This window comes from Euleptes europaea, chromosome 11 (genome assembly GCF_029931775.1).
Source record: "Euleptes europaea isolate rEulEur1 chromosome 11, rEulEur1.hap1, whole genome shotgun sequence".
Classification (NCBI taxonomy): domain Eukaryota; kingdom Metazoa; phylum Chordata; class Lepidosauria; order Squamata; family Sphaerodactylidae; genus Euleptes; species Euleptes europaea.
This window is the reverse complement of record NC_079322.1, coordinates 71680565-71699754: the sequence shown is the minus strand read 5'-3', so window position 1 is coordinate 71699754 and position 19190 is coordinate 71680565. Positions and strand designations below refer to the sequence as shown.

The 19190-nt window shown below is 42.1% G+C and overlaps 1 protein-coding gene across 4 annotated transcripts in view; it reads right to left on the bottom strand.

The window, feature by feature from the left end:
- The window catches only part of PRKAG2 (protein kinase AMP-activated non-catalytic subunit gamma 2), a 163448-nt gene that overhangs the window by 20551 nt on the left and 123707 nt on the right, over window positions 1-19190 (bottom strand). For all 4 annotated transcript variants that reach the window (XM_056857892.1, XM_056857893.1, XM_056857894.1 and 1 more), the window contains 3 exons: window positions 7168-7277; window positions 5740-5821; window positions 2656-2714 (listed from right to left, as the gene is read on the bottom strand). In XM_056857892.1, coding sequence (XP_056713870.1) covers window positions 2656-2714; window positions 5740-5821; window positions 7168-7277 — 251 coding nt within the window. The remainder of the gene's footprint in view (window positions 1-2655; window positions 2715-5739; window positions 5822-7167; window positions 7278-19190) is intronic.

Genomic DNA, 19190 nt, shown 5'->3' with positions numbered 1-19190 from the left:
TCAGAAATCTTTTCGAGGCCACAGATGCAGCCCCTTTAATTCCACTACATTTTTTAAAAGGACAGAGGCAGAATATAACTACCATGATTATGGGCCATGCACCATTTTTGGTATTGTTGGACCTATCGACTCTACTGCAGCAGTAATGCTTTGAGAAATGACTGGAATGTTTGCAGCAATGGGGGGGGGAGAACCACTTTAACTTTGTACATAAAGCCCTGGGCATGAATGCTATAACATTTGACTCCAAAATATGAGTGCTTCTCTTAGCAATATAACTCTCCTCATGATGGACTAAAAAGGAATGGAACTCTTACAGCAAAAGCAAAGCTGGAAAACATTTGTAACCTTTCACTATGTGTATAAATCTCCCACAGCCATCAACACAATAGGATTTTATTGCCATATAAATAGGAATATCCTAATTATTTGAAGGAGATGAAGACCACAATGGTCCCCTGGCTCCATACAAATCATGTCTTGCAAAACTGTGAACGGCACTCCATTTCTGTTCTTCCTCATACCGCCAAAGCAATTTACCTCCTCCCTTCCCAGCATTATCCATAGTTTTACTGCACTGTAAGAGGGAAGTTGCTTGGATACCCAAAAAACTGGGTGAAATAAAATCCAACAATGAAATATATTTTATTACAAAGTGCATATGCATGTGTGTGTGTGGGTATAAATAAATAAAACAAGCCCTTATGGCAGCAAATGCAGGGGTGATGGGTTGATGATCTAAAACTCTAGCAGAGAAAGGAATTTCCTGCTGCCTTAAATCCTTCAAATGGAGATGCCTGGGATTGAGAATGGAAGCTGCTGCATGCAAAATATGTGCTCTACCACTAAACAAGGACATCTCAAAGTGGCACATCACTCCTTTTCCCCCGACTTGAGAAACATTGCAGTAGAATTTGACCCAACACCCCTTGTACAAGGAAGCATAAAGGAAATGTCTATTTGTCACCATGCCTGGTACTCAGAGGGAGAGAGGCTGGAAGAGTTTACAGCACATGCCCAATCCACTCCAACTCATGGTTTTGAAGACTATCTGAATTGAGCCAATGAATTCCTATTTACTCCATGACAGATACCAACAAAAGACTTCATTAAATCTTCTTAGCAAAATCCCGGCTTCCAGTAGCTGACTCCAAGCAAAGTTATTAATTTTCTACACATTAATGGTTAGAAATAATTTATGCAAAAATAAAAATAAATTCTCGTTTTCCCCACTACAACTGATTTAGAGCCCAGCTGTGCTAATCAGTACTTTTATATAGCAGCTCTTAGAACTCAATGCTATTCATATATATTCAATTTCCTAATTGTTGCCATTCTTTTAGAAAGTGATAGAATGTATCTCACAGGACTTGCTGATATCTCCCCTAATCAAGTAGAAGATTACTACAGTAGAGACAGATGGGGCAAAATATCGAGCATTGAACAGAAACTGGGGTAAAGGGGGTTGTATGTGCTACCAATAAGAAACTAGACTGGTGGAAGAGCTATTTTACTAGCTGGTTCCAATGAATCACTGTATCAGATTGGGTAAAACTGCTACATTAACACAACATCACAAATGCACAGGCTGGCATTACTATACTGGCAACAGCCACCATTCCCTGATTACTATTAGTAGAGTACTACACCAATAGAGTACTACACAGATTACTACCTGTAGGCAACTCTGGTCTATTTCTCATTAGTATGCCTTTGTTTGGGCTGTACTACTAATGGCTGCTGATGGATCCAACATCATCACATATATCAAATTCCCTCAACATCAGCCGGTTATCTTCATAGCTTAGCTAGTATTTGAACCAAGCTATTAACCGTCCAAGAAAGCCAGCATGGTGTAGTGGTTAAGATGTCGTACTAGGACATGGGAAACCCAGGTTTGAATTCCCACTCTGCCATGGAAACGTACTGGGTGATCTTGGGCCAGTCACACTCTCTCTGCCTTGACCCTGGCAAGTATTTGGATGGGAAATCTCAAAGGAATACCAGGGGCGTGACAAGGAGGCAAGCAATGGCAAACCACTTTTGAATGTCTCTTGCCTTGAAATCCCCACCAGGGGTCATCATAAGATAGATGTGACTTGATAGCACTTTACACACACATGCGCACACACAGTCCAAATCAAGCACTTTCTCTGCTTTGCCATATTAGCTCTTTTTCCATTGTGCATATTGCCCACATAAAGTATGCAATTATCCATGCTGTATCTGTCATATGATCACATCTCATGAATGTACCAACTATCCCAGAAAAAATCAGCCACATCATTACAGAGCTACAACAATCACAACAATGAAGCTCATATGCAGAAACCGTAAGTGGGACAACAATGACCACAAAGAATCCTTGTTCCCTGTTTCCCACCCCAAAAATGGAAGAGTAGGAAATGCAGTAATCAAGGAGAAGTCAGAATAAACCAAACTCACTCATGATTTTTACACCAAAAGTTCTACACAAAAAGTTCTAAGAAGCTTGATTTGCAATGCACCAACCCAGTATCTTATCAGCAGAGTCATTCTCTCAAAAAAACAGTATTTCTTCTTCCATTCAATCTCCACTGTTACACAAGTTTGAATGTTAACATTTTAGGCACAGTGTCTCTTAAATGACAATTATAATTAGGAGATGGTACCTACCATTGGAGACTTATAGTATCTATGCAGTATATTAATGAAATCTGTAATAGTTAACATTCCTGTAACAAAAACAAAGTAGATGGTTAGAAAAAGCATTTCAAAAAGAAGAAATATTATTTACATACATATGTGGATGCAGTGCAGAGCTCCATTTTTGTTAAGTTCTATGAAGAACTTCAGAACTACAACCTCTCATCTACAGTCTAAATTCAGGGTTAAACCATGGCTTACTGCTATGTGAAGGAGCCTTGAAGGAACTTTGGGTTCCCTGAACCCTGCTCCTCAATCCCTTCACACACAGCAAGATAATTAGTTACTTCGCTTTTAAAGCAAGAATTAATTCCATGCGAAAAGAGGGTATAGGAAAGCAAGATCTGTGCAAGTTGGTCCACATAGCTCTAAATCATGATTTGCCATTTTATCTTAAGCATCCTTAACAGAGCCTTTGCAAACTTGCTTTGGATCTAGGAGCCAGGGACATTTCAATCTCTAGGGTTTTGCATTTTAATTATCTTTTCCTATTACTGCTTCCACAAAATCTAATTCTTATGTCTTTTCATAGTTTCCTGTGTGAGCCAGTGTAGAGTAGTGGTTAAAAGCGACAGACTCTAATCTGGAGAACTGGGTTTGATTCCCCACTGTCAAAGAGCTCCAACCGGCCTCCACTAGTTGGGCTGCTTTGGTTTGGTCAAAAGTTTCCCAAAAAACAAAACATTGAACTCCAGGCTTTCGCCCCAAGTCCAATGAGTAGCTGCCACCAACTCTGGACCAAAAGTTAAGCCTCCAGGCAAGAGGTCCAGAGTAACCCCTGCCAAGCTCCAAATTCAGTGTGACATTTTTCCTGCCAGGCTGAGACCTAGCCAGGACTGTTCACACTTCCCAAAACTGTCTTAGGTTTTTGGTAGGTGGTTTCACACTCATACACACACAAGGCACTTAGATTTAGGCTTGGAATCCCAGAGTCATAGACGCAGTCAATTAAAAGGCTAATGATTTATTTTATAAGATTTATGCTGGTTACAGCAAAGAAAAAGGGTTTCATGAAGTTTTAAGCAAGAAAATAACAAAATGATTCAGCATAGCTAACTCATACAATATTTCAGTTTCTAATATTCAAGAGATTTGGCAAGGCTTCTCAAAAGCAATGTTCCAATAGTTACCAGTTTCAAGAGTTCTTTCAGCATACAAGAGTTTCAAAAGGTTGTCCAAAGGTTTCTCCAAAAGGTCAGCTTGACCAGAGTTTCCCCCTCAAGGGCTAAAATCAAATGGGTTCTGATGCCGCCAGCACAGCTCTCCTGCTGTACCCCAAAGCGTGCATGATTTGCTCAGGACTGGTCTGTTCTTATATTCGTTTTCTCAATGGCATGAGCTCATAGAGGTCAACTGAGAAAACGAAAGTAATTAGCTGTTAATTAATTGCTTGGTCAGAATGCTGACTCATTCATTGACACATTCAGGTGGTGAAGCCTGCAGAACTCCCTGCACCTGGATGTCGTCACAAACATTAAGATAGTGGCTGACCGATTAGTTACAGTGGCAACACACGGCCTTGCATTCCAGAAAGGGGAGAGAAAGGTTTAACAAGAAGCAGCTGGTTGCCTATCTTGTTCCCTCCCCAGAAGCAGCTTTCAAAATGGAACTATTTTGCTGTTCTAACATCCCAATAGCACAAAACTCATAGGCCTCCAGGCCTGAACCAAGGAAATAATAAAACCCAAGAAATTGAGGGACCTCAACTTCTTGACACCCACTTCTCCGCATGAAGCCTGCTGGATTACCTTGGGCCAGTCACAGTTCTCTCAGAACTCTCTCAGCCCACATGGAGGCAAGCAATGGCAAACCACCTCTGAACGTCTCTTGCCGTGAAAACCCTATGGGGTCGCCATAAATCAGCTGTGACTTGATGGCACACACACACTTGAAAAAATGAATTCAGTGGAATCCCTGGCTGTCATTTTGTAACCACGAAAAGGCTAACCCACTTTTGAACGACTGCAGAAATGTAAGTCAAGTAGGAGACCTCCAGCTTCCATACAAGTGTTACACTATGCCTTTTCATGTAATGAATATCACCCCACTCCCAAACATTAGAATAGGGCCGTTTCCAAAGTCACCAGAGCCCCCCCCCCCCCCCGATTACAGCCAGGTAACGTGATTAAAAACTGTTTGGCTGGAGTAGCAGCAGACAAGCTATGAGACAAAGAGTTTGCATTTGGCAAAAATAACAGAAACTACAATGAAATTTCTAGGTGCCATGCCAACTCGGTACCTGAGATTTCCCAAATCCTGGCTTAAGATGCAAGAGGGAGTTTCTAGCTCCATAAAACATGCTGGTATCTTTTCGTAAACTATGTAATTTCACCCCTCCATGCATGAAAGCAGCAAGCCCAGGGCATGGATTTTAGTGCTAGTCTATTGGTATGTATACAAGGGAGCTCTTTAATCAGAAGTACTGTATGTCTCAAGAAACTGAAGCCCAGAGGGCTGCTGGATTAAAGATAATTGGACACAGCCAAGCCTTTAAATGGAGTGAGAACGGCAGCATATTGCTTCTTGTTAAGAAAGACCGGATACAGAAAGAAGATTAGATTTTGCATATTTACCATGGATGTGGGACCCAGAAAGAGGTCTGAAAACAGCCAAGTGAGCAAAAATAAGCCTATGGGCTTGTAATGGACACTGCTTATTTAGTTCTTTTAGGCAAAGTAACTCCTAGATATCCAAGATATTGCTGTTCATGTCTAGGAATCTGAAATATGTTTCAACTTTTCACAGGGTTGACTCATAAAAAAGGTGAAGCTGGTCTCTTGGAATCGGAATGTTTTTCCCATTAAGCATCCTAATTCCTTAAAGTTTCAGTAATAGAAACCAAACACGCAGCCAACCAACCCACCATACTATGTTAAGGTCCCTCTGTGCTATAAAACTCTGATCTAGACTCACTGTTACAAGTAAAAATTAAAAGTTTAAAGGAAGAAGCAAAAGAACTGTGACATCACATTCCACAGTAATACTGAGATTCTTTCCTTACAAAATTATCTATGATCATCTATAGTCTATGTGAACAGATACACATCATCCTACCTACGAAACTTTGTTTTTTACTCTCCCACAGTGGAGCCGCTCGAACACCATTTGCCACCAGGGCAAAGAAAGCCTTCTTTACCTGAAAAAGAAAGAAAAACACTTTAAATATCACAATGCCACTGAGCATTGTGGCAAACAGCAATCCCCCCAGGCCATTTGAAATTGGGAAATTGTATGAAGATTTAACCTGCACTTGTGCTGTTAACATGATTTGAATCGTGCCCCTGCACATGTGATAATTTAAACAAGTGAATTCCTAGTATCATGTTTGGTTTTGCCTCTGAGAGAAGAGTAGGGATGCTTTTCTCTCCAGGATCATATGAGCATGCCTATTATATTAGGTGCTGTGGAACACAGGCAGGATAACGTTGCTGCAGTCGTCTTGTTTGTGGACTTCCTAAAAGCACCTGGTTGGCCACTGTGTGAACAGGCTGCTGGACTTGACGGACCTTGGTCTGATCCAGCATAGCTTTTCTTATTTTCTTAAAATTTGAATACTGTACTGATGTGATTAACTTTATACTGCTACACATAGATATAAATGTTCCATTTCTGCACCCCTTGGGTCTTAGTCTCTATGCTAGATTTTGCCAAGCTTAATATTACTTCTCAACTTTGTAAGATGATATGGGAAAGAGGTGGTCTGCATCAATTAATATAGCTTCTAAATGCATGCTTATTGATGCTTACAGAAATATATAAAATGACTGAAGTCCTGTAGTACCTTAAGTACTAACACACTTACTGTGGCAAAAACATCTGTAAGTCAGAGCCTACACATTTATGCCACAATAAATGCATTAGTCCTTAAGGTGCCATAAGATTCTTCATTGTTTTGGCTGCAGGAGGCTAGTGGTTATCGTAAAAGAGAAGAGTATATATTATGATCTAATGGGTTTACTAGTAAATACTGGGAGGCAAATGATTTTGCCAAGATACTTTAAAATTTACAGGTATGTAGTTCACAGAATATAAACCCAATTCCACCCCTTTTGACATTTCAGAATGTTTTATATTTAACAGTTACATTACTGCAACTACACAATTATTTTCAGGCTATGTCATCAGCCTTTTCCATTCGGAAGGAAATGAGGCTCACTCGGCCATTAGTTCTGAACTTGAATATTGATTCAAAGAGAAATATAACTCCTTTCTGCAACTTCAAAACATCTATACATTTCTAATTCTTTGATGCTACAACTAAAAAAAAAAGATACAAACCCATTACGCACAGGTTCCAATAAACAAAGTCACCTTAATGAAGTTTTATTTTTAATTATTAAACATGTAATTTACTAGGTGACTGCAATCCTAAAAATGCTTTCCTGGGACTAAGCCCCAATGAACAGACCTGAATAGGGTTCTGAGTAGTCTTGCTAAGGATGGCTTTGAACTGTAAAGAAGGGCATCCTGAGAATAATTCACCTGCAATGTAGTGTCAAAAACGACAAGCTTTGAGCTTGTTGGAACAATGTCATAACACTTATGTGACCTCATGAATCGCATGTAGATGTCACTTTCCGATTCACCAACAGCTGGAAGAAACACAAAACAGAAAAATTCATTCCATTTATAGAGATTTTTTTTAAAAAAACACCAGAAATTCCCTTTCCAAACTATCTGAATACTATTCTAATGTAAATAACCCAAAATGGAGTCATCAACATCTAGAACTTCTTTGATGTTCTCCAGCAGAATTCTAAAGAATAAAGCCCACCTTTCCTTTCTAATTGAATGCTGAGGTTCTGACAATACACCTTCTCACATCAAGACACAGCTAAAGAGTTGGGTGAGAAAGAGTCAAAAGTACAACTTTATTAGAGAATAAAAGGAAGAGCAGCACAGAACCCAGAACATGCTTGGTTTTATTTAGTACTAGAAGACAGCTTTGAAAGAAGAAATCTATTCTCTGTGCTTCCTTAATGAAATTCAAATTTGGCCACAATATTAATTTACTCTGAAAGTATTTTGCTTATTGACTGCTTTCCTAGAAAAAACAGTCATCCAAAGTGGTCTACAAGAAACTGAATTAAAAACATATACTGAGGAAGTAAACAAAAATCTGATCATTCACAAGATTAATATTTTGCCTTTCTTTACAGTACAATCCTTATGCAGAATTACTACAGTCCCCAGTAAGAAACTATCTAATACGTATGCATTTCTTTTAGACATTGTTATTTTCTGGGTGCATGCATTTCTTTGAAGGGAAAAATGGCATTAGTAAATCTGACAGTGGGGTGAGACTAAGGAGCTGAAAGACTCATTATGTTTTATGCAATCACTACTCAAAAGGGCTACAGAAGTATCCAGTGCTTCAGAGAAACCACAAGCTACACTTGTTTGAAAGACAGTGGCTGGAGGTTTTTGAGTTCCTTAAAGTTAACCCGCCTCCCACTGGCCTAAAGAATTCAAACACATCAAATGTTTTCATTACTGCAATTTTTAAAGAAAGGATTCTACTGAAACTCTGCCAGAAGCCAGCCAGCACCCTACTAGATCTTTTCTATTCCAGCATGGAGATGTGAATGCCTAGAAAAATGTTTTTCCCCTCCCCAACCCCCCCCCTCATTGGAAAAATTAGATTTTTTTTTGAGAGCACTAAAAAAACTTCCTATGAAATAGTCTCACTTTGGGAATGAGTGAAATGATTGATAAGGTTTTATTCACTCAGAATGAGTGGTATGATTGTTATGCAACATAATCCACAGCTGATCTCCTATGTATATCTCTAGGTTCCAGCCTCCAGGTGGTGGCTGGAGATCTCCTGGGATTACAACTGATCTCCAGGTAACAGAGATTAATTCACCCAGAGAAAATGGCTGCTTTGGAAGGTGGACTCTATGGCATTATATCCCTTTGAAGTCCCTCCCGTCCTCAAACCCCATCCTCCTCAGGCTCCACTTCCAAAATCTCCAGGTATTTCTCAACCCAGAGCTGGCAACCCTATTATTGTAGACAGAGGCGTATTTTCAAATATGTATCTGCTTAAATGTGAGTGATGTCCATAGTTGAAAGTGTATGCTAACAAGCTACTGAATAATTCAATGTTTTCAACATCAAAGTTCAACTTGATATCCAAATATGCCATCCTAGTGGTCCTGTATGATACTATTTCGGGTCCAAATAACACTTTTTCTTTATTGCAAAATGTGTGTTTTCTATCTTCGACCATCCCTCCCCCTCCCCCACCCCAATGGAAAACGCTAAACTACTGTGCTTTCCACATGGGGACAGACTTGTATCATTTTCCCATTGCTGCTGCGGCTGCTGAGACAGCACAACAGCAACAGGGCTCCGCATGGCTGGTGCCCCATGGCTGGTGCCCCAGTCTTTCATATCACCTCAACCTGATCTTTTTAACTGGAGATGCTGGAGACTGAACCTGGGGCTTTTGACATGCCAAGCAGGTATTCTAGCACTGAGCTACAACCCCTAAGTTATAAAACAGTAACTGAGTCTAGGTTTGATAAGTTTGCATGTATGTCAGGTTTCCCCCACAATCTGTTACATCCCCAAAAGGCAACACTCCATTCCCATGGCTTCAGAATTTCTAGAAATCTTACATCTCTGGCCAGTTACTAACAGAAGCAGAGCATGTCAGATGTTTGTCCCAGATATCTTTTGGCTTGAAAGCCTCACCTCCCTTTTAGGCAACTATATAGAAAAGGGCTTTAGAATGGAAACAAGATTATCCCCTCCTCATCATCATCTGAGTTTAAGCCCAGCAGTCAGGTTGAAACTCTTCCCTAGAATTACATTTTCACAGACACCAAAAACTGGATTTTGCTTAAAAAGAGAGCTCTCTCCATAACATAAACTAAAATCTTCATACAGACATATGGGGCACATACAAGCACACACCTCAAGTAAACTGACTGCACATTTGCGAGTTCTCTTCCAGTGACTAAATGATTAACCAGAATCTGACTCTGAATTCTCTTTTGCCATGTAAACACATGCTATCCTGTGAAGAAGCCTTTCAAGTAAGGGACAACTAGCATCCCTCATATCTCTAGAAGTCTCAAACTTTGACATGCCAAGCATTCATGCACAGACTGCTTTCCCTTAATATAGTAAGGATAATCGGGCTGGGAGCATTCACAGTGGCTTCTGGCATGGATACAGGCATACCAAGGAGAGGCCTCTGAAGTAATAAGCTCTGACTCACCAAAGCTCATGCTGGAATAAATGATGTTTGTCTTTAAGGTACCAATGGACTTCTGTTTTACTTATGAAAAAGAACAAGGCCATATCAGAGAACCTAAAATCTGTAAAGGAAATCGTCCAACAAAACATTTTTGGAAAAAAAACAGGAAGTTGGCCCATTGGCTTTCTGTATTATCTTTCAAAACAAGTGCAGCAGCACAAAACCACTCATGTCACATCAACTGAGATTTGCTTTGCAAAAGGTTTTTTGAGGAGGGATCACAAAGGAACGTACACCATCCCTGTTATGCAGGCCTGCCTCAGACCCAAACTAGATGCTGGGCTGGCTTTTGGAAACTGTCCACAAACTTCAACTGGTCCAAAAAACAGAGGCCAGGCTATTGTTGGGGTCTCAACACAGGGGTTCAATCACCAGTGTGCTGAACAGTCTGTACTGGGTGCCTGTCTGTTTCCAGGCACAATTAAAGGGCTGATTCTTACCTTCGTTACCCTACAAGGATTGAGGCCAGGGTACTGACTAGCCCACTAGCATAGGTATTCTTCTCAAGCCTTGCTGTCTCTGCCAACTAAAGAAGAGGCAGATGACAAGAGACTGGACTTTTTCAGTAAGACACCTCACCTTTGGAAGGCCCTCCATCCTTGAAGCTCACCTGACGCCTATTTACTGTCCTTTGTCTGCCAGGCCAAAACATTTCTTTTTACTCAAGCATTTAACTGATGGGTTCCATCTTTTTAAGCTGTTTTATGGTCTGTTACTATGTTTTCTGGATAGCCTTTTAGGCTGCAGAATGTTGGTTTATGCTAATTTTATGCCCCAGGCTTGTTTTTACACAGGTAAGCCTTTTGTATCAGTTTTACTGTGTAATCAAAACCAAACAAGCGGCATACACATTTTCTAAACCAACCAATAATCAAGAGTGGCTATCATCCAAACCAACAGCTACGCACCTAGACCCCCTCTTCCCCTTCATACCCTCAAGAAGAGGAACAGTCACAGATCCCTGCCTCTCTAGCCAGAGGCAATTACCGTCCGCGGCATGGATGGGAAAGTTCTCTTTCAGCCCATCCCATCCAAGTTGCCAGGAAGAGGTGTCTGAAAGATGAGAGGCGAAGAAGGAGAGAGCGGCACCTGACCCAGAACTTACTTTGTGTCATGTGTCCTTAGCTGCTGATGGCATACTGTGAGCATGTAAGAAAACACAGAACTCTGGGTTGTGTGGTAAGAGCTACTAGACACTCAAATACCATTTTTGATAGCAGCCACACATTTAGAGAAACTAAATTTGGTTCCATAGATTCTCATTTTGCTCACGGATTCAGAAGCCCCAAACAATATGATGACTGCTTGTTTTTATATTGGTGTCCAGTCCCAACTCACAGTTTGTCACTGGAAAAACATTCTTGAAGAGGAGGAGGAAACCAAGTTCCCCAAGGAAGATTTGTATTCATTCACTGAAAGCTTTAAATATAGGTTGGAGCCGCATCGCAACCAAAACATTCAGCAGTTATATTAAGAACAGTCTTAAATAGCATTGCTATCTTCTATAAGCTGATGGCTTTGAACATCCTGGTTCATGAGAAAACAGTCTCCTTGAACATGACCACAGTGCCAGGACTACTTTTTACATTAACTAAGTCTTGGGGGAGGGGATTGTTGTTATCTAGTGTTAAGCTAAACTACTACATCTCTGTCCACATTGTATAAGGAACTAGAATACTGTTACACAAACTGAAGCCCATAAAAATTGTGTAAGTTTTCCTCTAATTGATTGATTAGAAGTTTAGCTATGCTCCAGTTCTTCACATGCAATCTCACCAACCCCCCACATGTGCATACTGAGATGCTCTTCTGAATGGAATTCTAGTTACTTTTTCCTAACAAAACCATCAGCCGCTGGTGACTGAAACATCCTGTGGAAGCACTTCAGATATTCAGCCCATCATGCCTCCTCACACCTGTTTCCAATAGAGTGTACAGCGACTTTACTTGTATGCTCTGTGTGAGGGTTTCCCTCCTCTCCCAGCTGGCAGGTTTTTCTACCCAGAGCTCCCAGATGATAGACCCAGAACTAAAAAATCTCGAAGATCTTTTATGCATGGCTGTTTCTCTCACTGTCACCCCTCTGACGACTTCGGGTCTTTGTTTGGATTGTGCATGCCATTTTCCACCATAAGAGGTCGCCTCGCTCTCCCCTCAGGCCTCCACACGTTTTGCCTGCATTTTAAAATGTGAGAGAAAACAAGTCCCACAAAACGTGGGGAAATGCAGGGGGAGAGCGAGGTGACCTCTGATGGTCGGAAATGGCATGCATACTCCAAATAAAGCCCCGAAGTTGTTGGAGGGGTGACGGCAAGTGAACCATCCATGCATAAACGACCTAAGGTTATCTCTATAAGTTTCTTCAAATTGAATCTATGCCCATTGCCCCATCAGTCTGATGCACAGAGACCATAAGACATGCAGCCCATGTCTTATGGACAAGAGGGCAAACCGCCATTCTACATGCCTCTGGGCCCTTCAACATCTTTCAGCACTTGCCTCCTCCACACTTCCCCCCCCCCAAAGGGCTTGCTACAGACAGTCCTTCGTTAAGCCGCTTACTTCCCCCTCTTTTGTTGCTGCCTTACGCTTTGCTTTCTCTTTTTTGGCATCCCTTTTAAAACATCCAGACCCAGCCTTGCTTCCTTTCATACCCTTTTTTCCAACCCACGCTTCTTGTATGTTGTCGCAGTAGCTGTGACAATGATTAGACAAGAGGCCACAATGAGAGAGAACAGCTAGTATTTACCTGTGATTTTGTCTTTATCTTTCAGAGCTCCTCTGACTTTGTGCCCGGTATTTCAATCAGGCACATTATTCGTTATTCTGCAACCATAACGAGTGCCTGAAAATGGCATTACTGCATGATACTGATAGCCTTACACAGCACCATCCAAGAATATATATGAGAAAGAGAACACAGAGAATTGAAAAAGCTCCAAGAACAATTTGTCAAACATTGTTCTAAACTGCCAGAACAGCTACTTGATGCACTTGAACAAGAGCAACTTGTCGAGACGAATAATGGAGGCTATATTCCATGTAGATGTGCAGTCTTGTCACAGCTGGCCCAACCACATTCCAATAATGTGTCAAGTGTATTTCTCATGAAATTCTGCATCGATAAACAACTGCCTATCTGAAATGCCACTACTATTTCTCTAGCCATACTCTCAGGCCCTGAGGACAGTCACAAACGTATTTTAAGTTGGAAAAAACATACTCTAGAGCAGCAGTTCCCAAACTGTGCTCCACAGAGCACTCAGTGCTCTGCGAAACATCTCCTAGTGCTCTGTGAAGAGACTGGAAAGAAAAATACTATTGTCATTCGGTTTAGTATATAAGTGCTAGGTGAAAATTAGTGCTCCGTGATTCATTTCTCTCCTGAAAAGTGCTCCATGACTCAAAAAGTTTGGGAACCGCAGCTCTAGAGGGACTTTACCTCTTAGCTTCGTCATACCTTTGCAATTTGAAGGGACTAGTGTAATAACACTTGGCTCGACCCTACATTTATTATTTCATTTTTATCCCACTGTCCCTCTGAGGAGCTCAGGGCAGTTTACATTAATTAACCCTACCTCCTTTTATCTTCACAATAACCCTGTGAGGTAGCTTATGCTCAGGGCAGATTACATTAATTAACCCTCCTCCTTTTAACTTCACAACAACCCTGTGAGGTAGCTTATGCTGAGAGGGAATGGTTTATTCACTATTCAAACAGCGGAGCAGATTTGGAAGTACCTTCACTATATTTTAATCCAAAGATTGAAAATTATTGAGCATGGGGGGGGGGCTTTTGTAGTAAAGGCTGGGTGTGGATGCCACTAATTTGCTGATGCCTGTGATGCATGTCATCAGGACTCCCCTCCCCTCCAGTCCCTGGAGGATGAACATATAAAGGGATAGGTATTTATTTATTTAATTCATTTATACCCCACCTTTCTCCCAATGGGGACCTAAGGCAATTTACATCATTTTCCTTTCCTCCATTTCCCCCCTCACAGCAACCCTGTGAGATAGGTTAGGCTGATAGAGTGTGACTGGGCCAAGGTCACCCAGCAATCTTCCATGGCACGAGTGGGGATTCAAACTGGGGTCTCCCAGATACTGGTCCGGCACTCTTAACCACTACACTGGCTCTGTTCTTTCAAAAAAGAAAACGAGTGCAGCCTGCTTAAAGGATGGAAGACAGGCGATCCAGTATGGTGTTAGGAAGCCAAACTGAGATGGGCTGAGCTCATCCATGAAGTATACTGAGTGACTCTGGACCTGTCATTCTCACCTGGACTGTCCCTTGCTTGGCATAAAACGGTTTTTGCAGTTAGCTTGCACTAAAAGCCACATGGAGAGAAACCTTGCCTACGGACCCAATACACATTGGGCTATGCTATCGGCAAGATACTTGTCCTGGGTCTTCACATCGGGCTCTTTCATCACTCACAACCAACCAAACAAGGCTTGCAGTGGTGAAAGAATGCAACATGTCTTACTTCCTTGCTCCCTTTAGCCATTAAACAGCTGTGTTATTACTCAATACAAAGGTCTGATGCAGACTGCTCAAAGCAGTTAGCTACAGCTTAAAGACACAGAAGACTACTGTGTGTTATTAAAACTCAGGCATAATAAATATGTATGTGGTATCTTCAGTACATCAAAGTCTGGCATAAAATACAGTCTCTGCTGCAGAGGCAGCTGGAACATAATCTTGTACATAGTATTTTTGAAGCGACAGTACATGAGGAAACATCAAGTTCAGCTAGGTTTTTGTCATGTGTTGGACTTGATGGGCCTTGGTCTGATCCAGCATGGCTGTTCTTATGTTCTCTATGTGGGGCTTGCCTTCAACACAGTATGGAACTTCCAGCTAGGGCAGAGAGTTGCCACGCAAATGTTAATGGACACATCGGCATATAACTTTGAAGAATTCGAACTAGCTTCTGATTTGTTTCTAAGCTCAATTCAAGGTGATTATTTTGACCTACAAAGCTCTAAACAATCGAGTTCCTTAATATCTTAGGAAGTATTTTCACACAGGTGAACACCCACATATTAGAGGTTTGCATGGGGGGGAGTATACGGAGGTCTCTGGCTTTGGTAACATGCAGGACCTTGTCTATTGTAGCCCCAGAATTTTGGGATGTCCTCATGTGGAAGACACTTGCGTTCCCCCCACTGTCATCATTTCAGAAGCAGATTAAGTTTTCCTTTTCTAACACACATTTACAGGCAGTCTCTGCTACCTCTTGTTTCTACTCTTTGCTAATTTACAGATCTTACTTTAATCGTACTTCTGGTTTTTAGCTGTTTTATGATTAGGCTGCTGTTTCTGCTCTGGAAACATATTGAAAGGCAGTATACAAGCCTTGCATAATTAAATAAATAAATAAAAAGCCAAACTAGGCATTACATCAAACTTGCGGCTGCCATGTGGTCTTGCAGTCATATATAGCAGCTGCAAGTTCCCCGTGGGAACTCAATTTTGATGCGTCACAGTGGCTCAATGCCAAACAGGACCACAGCACAAGGGGAGGAGTGGCTTCATCCTCATGCCTTCTTCCAGAATCAATAAGGCCCCAGGAGGAGCTATTTGCCTTATGGGGGGGGGGCTGCCCATACAGGGGCCATTTCAGGTTGGGAAAACAGCATTGGGCTGGGTGGGGGGTGAAGACTGAAGGCCTCCTATCTCAGAAGAATTTTCTAACAGTTAGAGCGGTTCCTCAGTGGAACAGGCTTCCTCAGGAGGTGGTAAGCTCTCCTTCCCTGGAGATTCTATGATTTTACGCAGATCATGAGAGGGAGGGCACCTTGGCCATCTTCTGGGCATGGAATATGGGTCACTGAGTGTGGGGGGGGGAGAGGTAGTTTGGAATTTCCTGCATTGTGCAGGGGGTTGAACTAGATGACCCTTCCAATTCTATGTCAATGACAATAATGGAAACCATACACTTTAAATACATGTGCATGCCTGCATGAGTGAACACCAAGGATATAACAAACTTCAGAAGGGCTGCAGTGTGATAAAATGTTTGCCTAAAGCTAACCTCAGCCTTGCTGAGATTTGAATCTTTCTTTTGCCAGAATACCTCCCTAGCAAAAAAAGTAATATGAGGCAGCCATAATGCTCTACCTGAACTGGAACAGATATTTTAGGCTCAGTGCATAAATATTAATGTCAACAGTCCCAAATCCGTCTGCTGCTGTTGTGTTGGGGGACAAAAAGATGTGGGAGGTGCAAGTCAAAATCTCATGTGCAGCTTCCCTGAGAAAGAATGGTACAGGAAACACAGCACTTTGCTTTGAGAACATTTAAGCAGACAGCCAGACAGGAGCTGCATATTGCATCAAACCCTTCATTTTCTCCAGCTTCTTCAAGAAGTAACTACTAAGCAACTTATAAAGAATTCATTCTTTTATAATCACTCTACCATTAAGTCAGGGAATGCATGAATCATCTCATGCTTACAAGCCAACGTGCTTTTTAAAAAAATCATTCTGGAAAGCCTTTCCAGTCTACCATTTTTTTAGATTTGACCCATATGCACATGCCAACTCTAAACACACATTGGCATGATTTGCATGTACCAACAAACCATGGGTTATTGTTATGGGACTGAGCCTGGAAATTTGGCTGGTTTCTGTCTATTCCCCCTTCCCACCGCAGGTTCCTGCAGAACATCTCATGCCATTCCTGAGGACCACCTTGATCCACAGGAACTGCTTTTCTCCTCCCATGGGGCAAACAGCAGCTTCAGGGGGAAAACCTGCATTAGAGTAGCAATATTGGTAAAAAGGGTTTAAGCTTTCCTCTCCTGGCACTGTGGCCCCACATCCAATTGCCCCACCTCCACAGCTGCGTTTCAAAAGCAGCAGGAGATCCAATCATGCATCTATCGCTATCAGGTCTATTTTAGTGGTAAATTTTCAAAGCAGGCACAACTCAAACCAATGTCATCGTTACCTGACCTTGGCTTTAAGTCAGAGTAAGCACTGTTGGTCTCACAACTATGATGGCATCAGGAAGGAAAATGAACAGAGACAGGGTTGTGCAACTGTGGAGAAATGGCCCACTCAGTAGTCTCACCCCATTCAGTTTGGAACTGAAGTGCCAGTCAAGAAGGGACACCCGATGGATGGTGAAGCGCTTGGTGGCTGACACCTTCTTTTGCATTTGGCACACATGTAAGTGTTCTCCCCACTCAGCACATCTGCCTTTACAAACAACTCCAATGCTTGCACAATGTTGGCAGCCTGCCTGATCGCCAAAGCCACATCCAGGTAGGGGTCATAGATCTCAGAAACACTCTTGCATACAGAACACTTCACTCGTGATCGGAGGTAGCCACCAAAGATCTAATGCATAAGAAAGGCCCTGCTGGATCAGACCAAGGTCCATCTAGTCCAGCAGTCTGTTCACACAGTGGCCAACCAGGTGCCTCTAGGAAGCCACAAACAAGACTGCAGCAGCACAATTCTGCCTATGTTCCACAGCACCTAATATAATAGGCATGCTCCTTTGATACTAGAGAGAATAGGTATGCAGCATGACTAGTATCCATTTTAACTAATAGCCATGAATACCCCTTTCCTCCATGAATATGTCCACTCCCTTCTTAAAGCCTTCCAAGTTGGATCAACATAGTAGCCTGAGTCTGGCAATCCAGCTTGGTGTAACAGTTGACAGGCCTTCTGCATGGCATCAGTGGTGTAGCACAAGAACTCATGTGCATCCTCCTGACTGCCAAAATAGAAGTGCCGAGCAATCTTGTTAAGGTCTCACCACTATGCTATTGAATCACTACCAGAACCCCCATTACAGCCCACTCCAAGAAAAGACCTTGTGGTTGACTGAGGATGTATTCTTGTTCTCAAGATTTTCTCTGAAGCTGTTCACTTATGTACAAAATGGAGGGACAGGGGGAGAATGGAGAGAAAGCCCCTGGTGAACCAACATCCATCCACACTGGAAAAGGGATGGGGTACTGCTCCACTGAAAAGCAAGTAGTCGCAGTCTGGATTTCTCCAGGATTCAAGCCTAAAAACCATGGGGTTTCTGGACTCCAGGCTTCTATTGCCATAAGTCATTCCCTACCATGTCCAGAGCCTTTGCTGCAACAAAGAATCATAGACTTGAAGGGGCCATCCAGGCCATCCAGTCCAACCCCCTGCTTAATGCAGTATCAGACTAGAGCATCCCTAACAAGGGTTTGTCCAGCCTCTGCTTAAAGACTGCCAGTGAGGGGGAACTCACCACCTCCCTAGGTAGCTGATTCCACTGTTGAACAACTCCTGTTGTTGTTTTTTTACATTTCCTAATAGCCAGCAGGTACTTTTCCGCTCACAATTTAAACCCATCATTGTGAGTCCTATCCTCTACTGCCCTCTGGAACAGCTCCCTGCCCTCCTCTACGTGACAGCCCTTCAAATACTGAAAGAGACCAATCATGTCTGTCCTTCAACCTCCTCTTCTCCAGAGTAAGCATTGCTGGCTTCCTCAGCCTTTCCTCACAGGCTTTGGTCTCCAGGCCCTGATCATCCTTGTCGCTCTCCTCTGTACCCGCTCCATTCTGTCCACATCCTTTTTGAAGTGAGGCCTCCCTACAGCCCACAAATAATTTCTTTCTGCACTTCACATAAAAGCAGTCTAGTGCTAAAAACTTACTAAGGGCTCTCTCCTGCTCGGGGTGTGGGAGATGCAGTGTGCAAGTGAAATTTGCATAAGCATTAGAAACAGAATAAATAGAAAGTCAAAGGATATTGGTAGAGGTCAAGGGCAATGCACGCATAAATATTTTCCTGTCACATTAGGAGTTTGACTCATAACAATGGCAAAGCTAATTAATCGCAGTGTACTGAAACCAAGGTAGCCAAGAGGAAACCTCAGGCAAGTCACAGGCTTATTTTGCCTTTCAACAGATTGATTTACAGTTGCTGGTTTGCACAAAGTGAACCTGCTCTTAAAGCTAGAAGCAATTTAAGGATGTACAAGGAAGAGCACTTAGTGGTCTAACAGAAGTCTAATGCAATGCATGATGCAGGCCGAAAAAGGAGAAAAGACTGATAAATATAACACAGTGCACACTCACTCCAGAATAAGAATAAAAGTTAATATGCCATAAAAGGAATAAGAGCAACCCTTCACCCTCTGGACAAAATCAATACAGTTTAGAATAAATACAAGCTGGAAGCCATAAAAGGAACTGCTGGGAGGGAGAAAGAAATGATAAGGAAATTCCCTGCC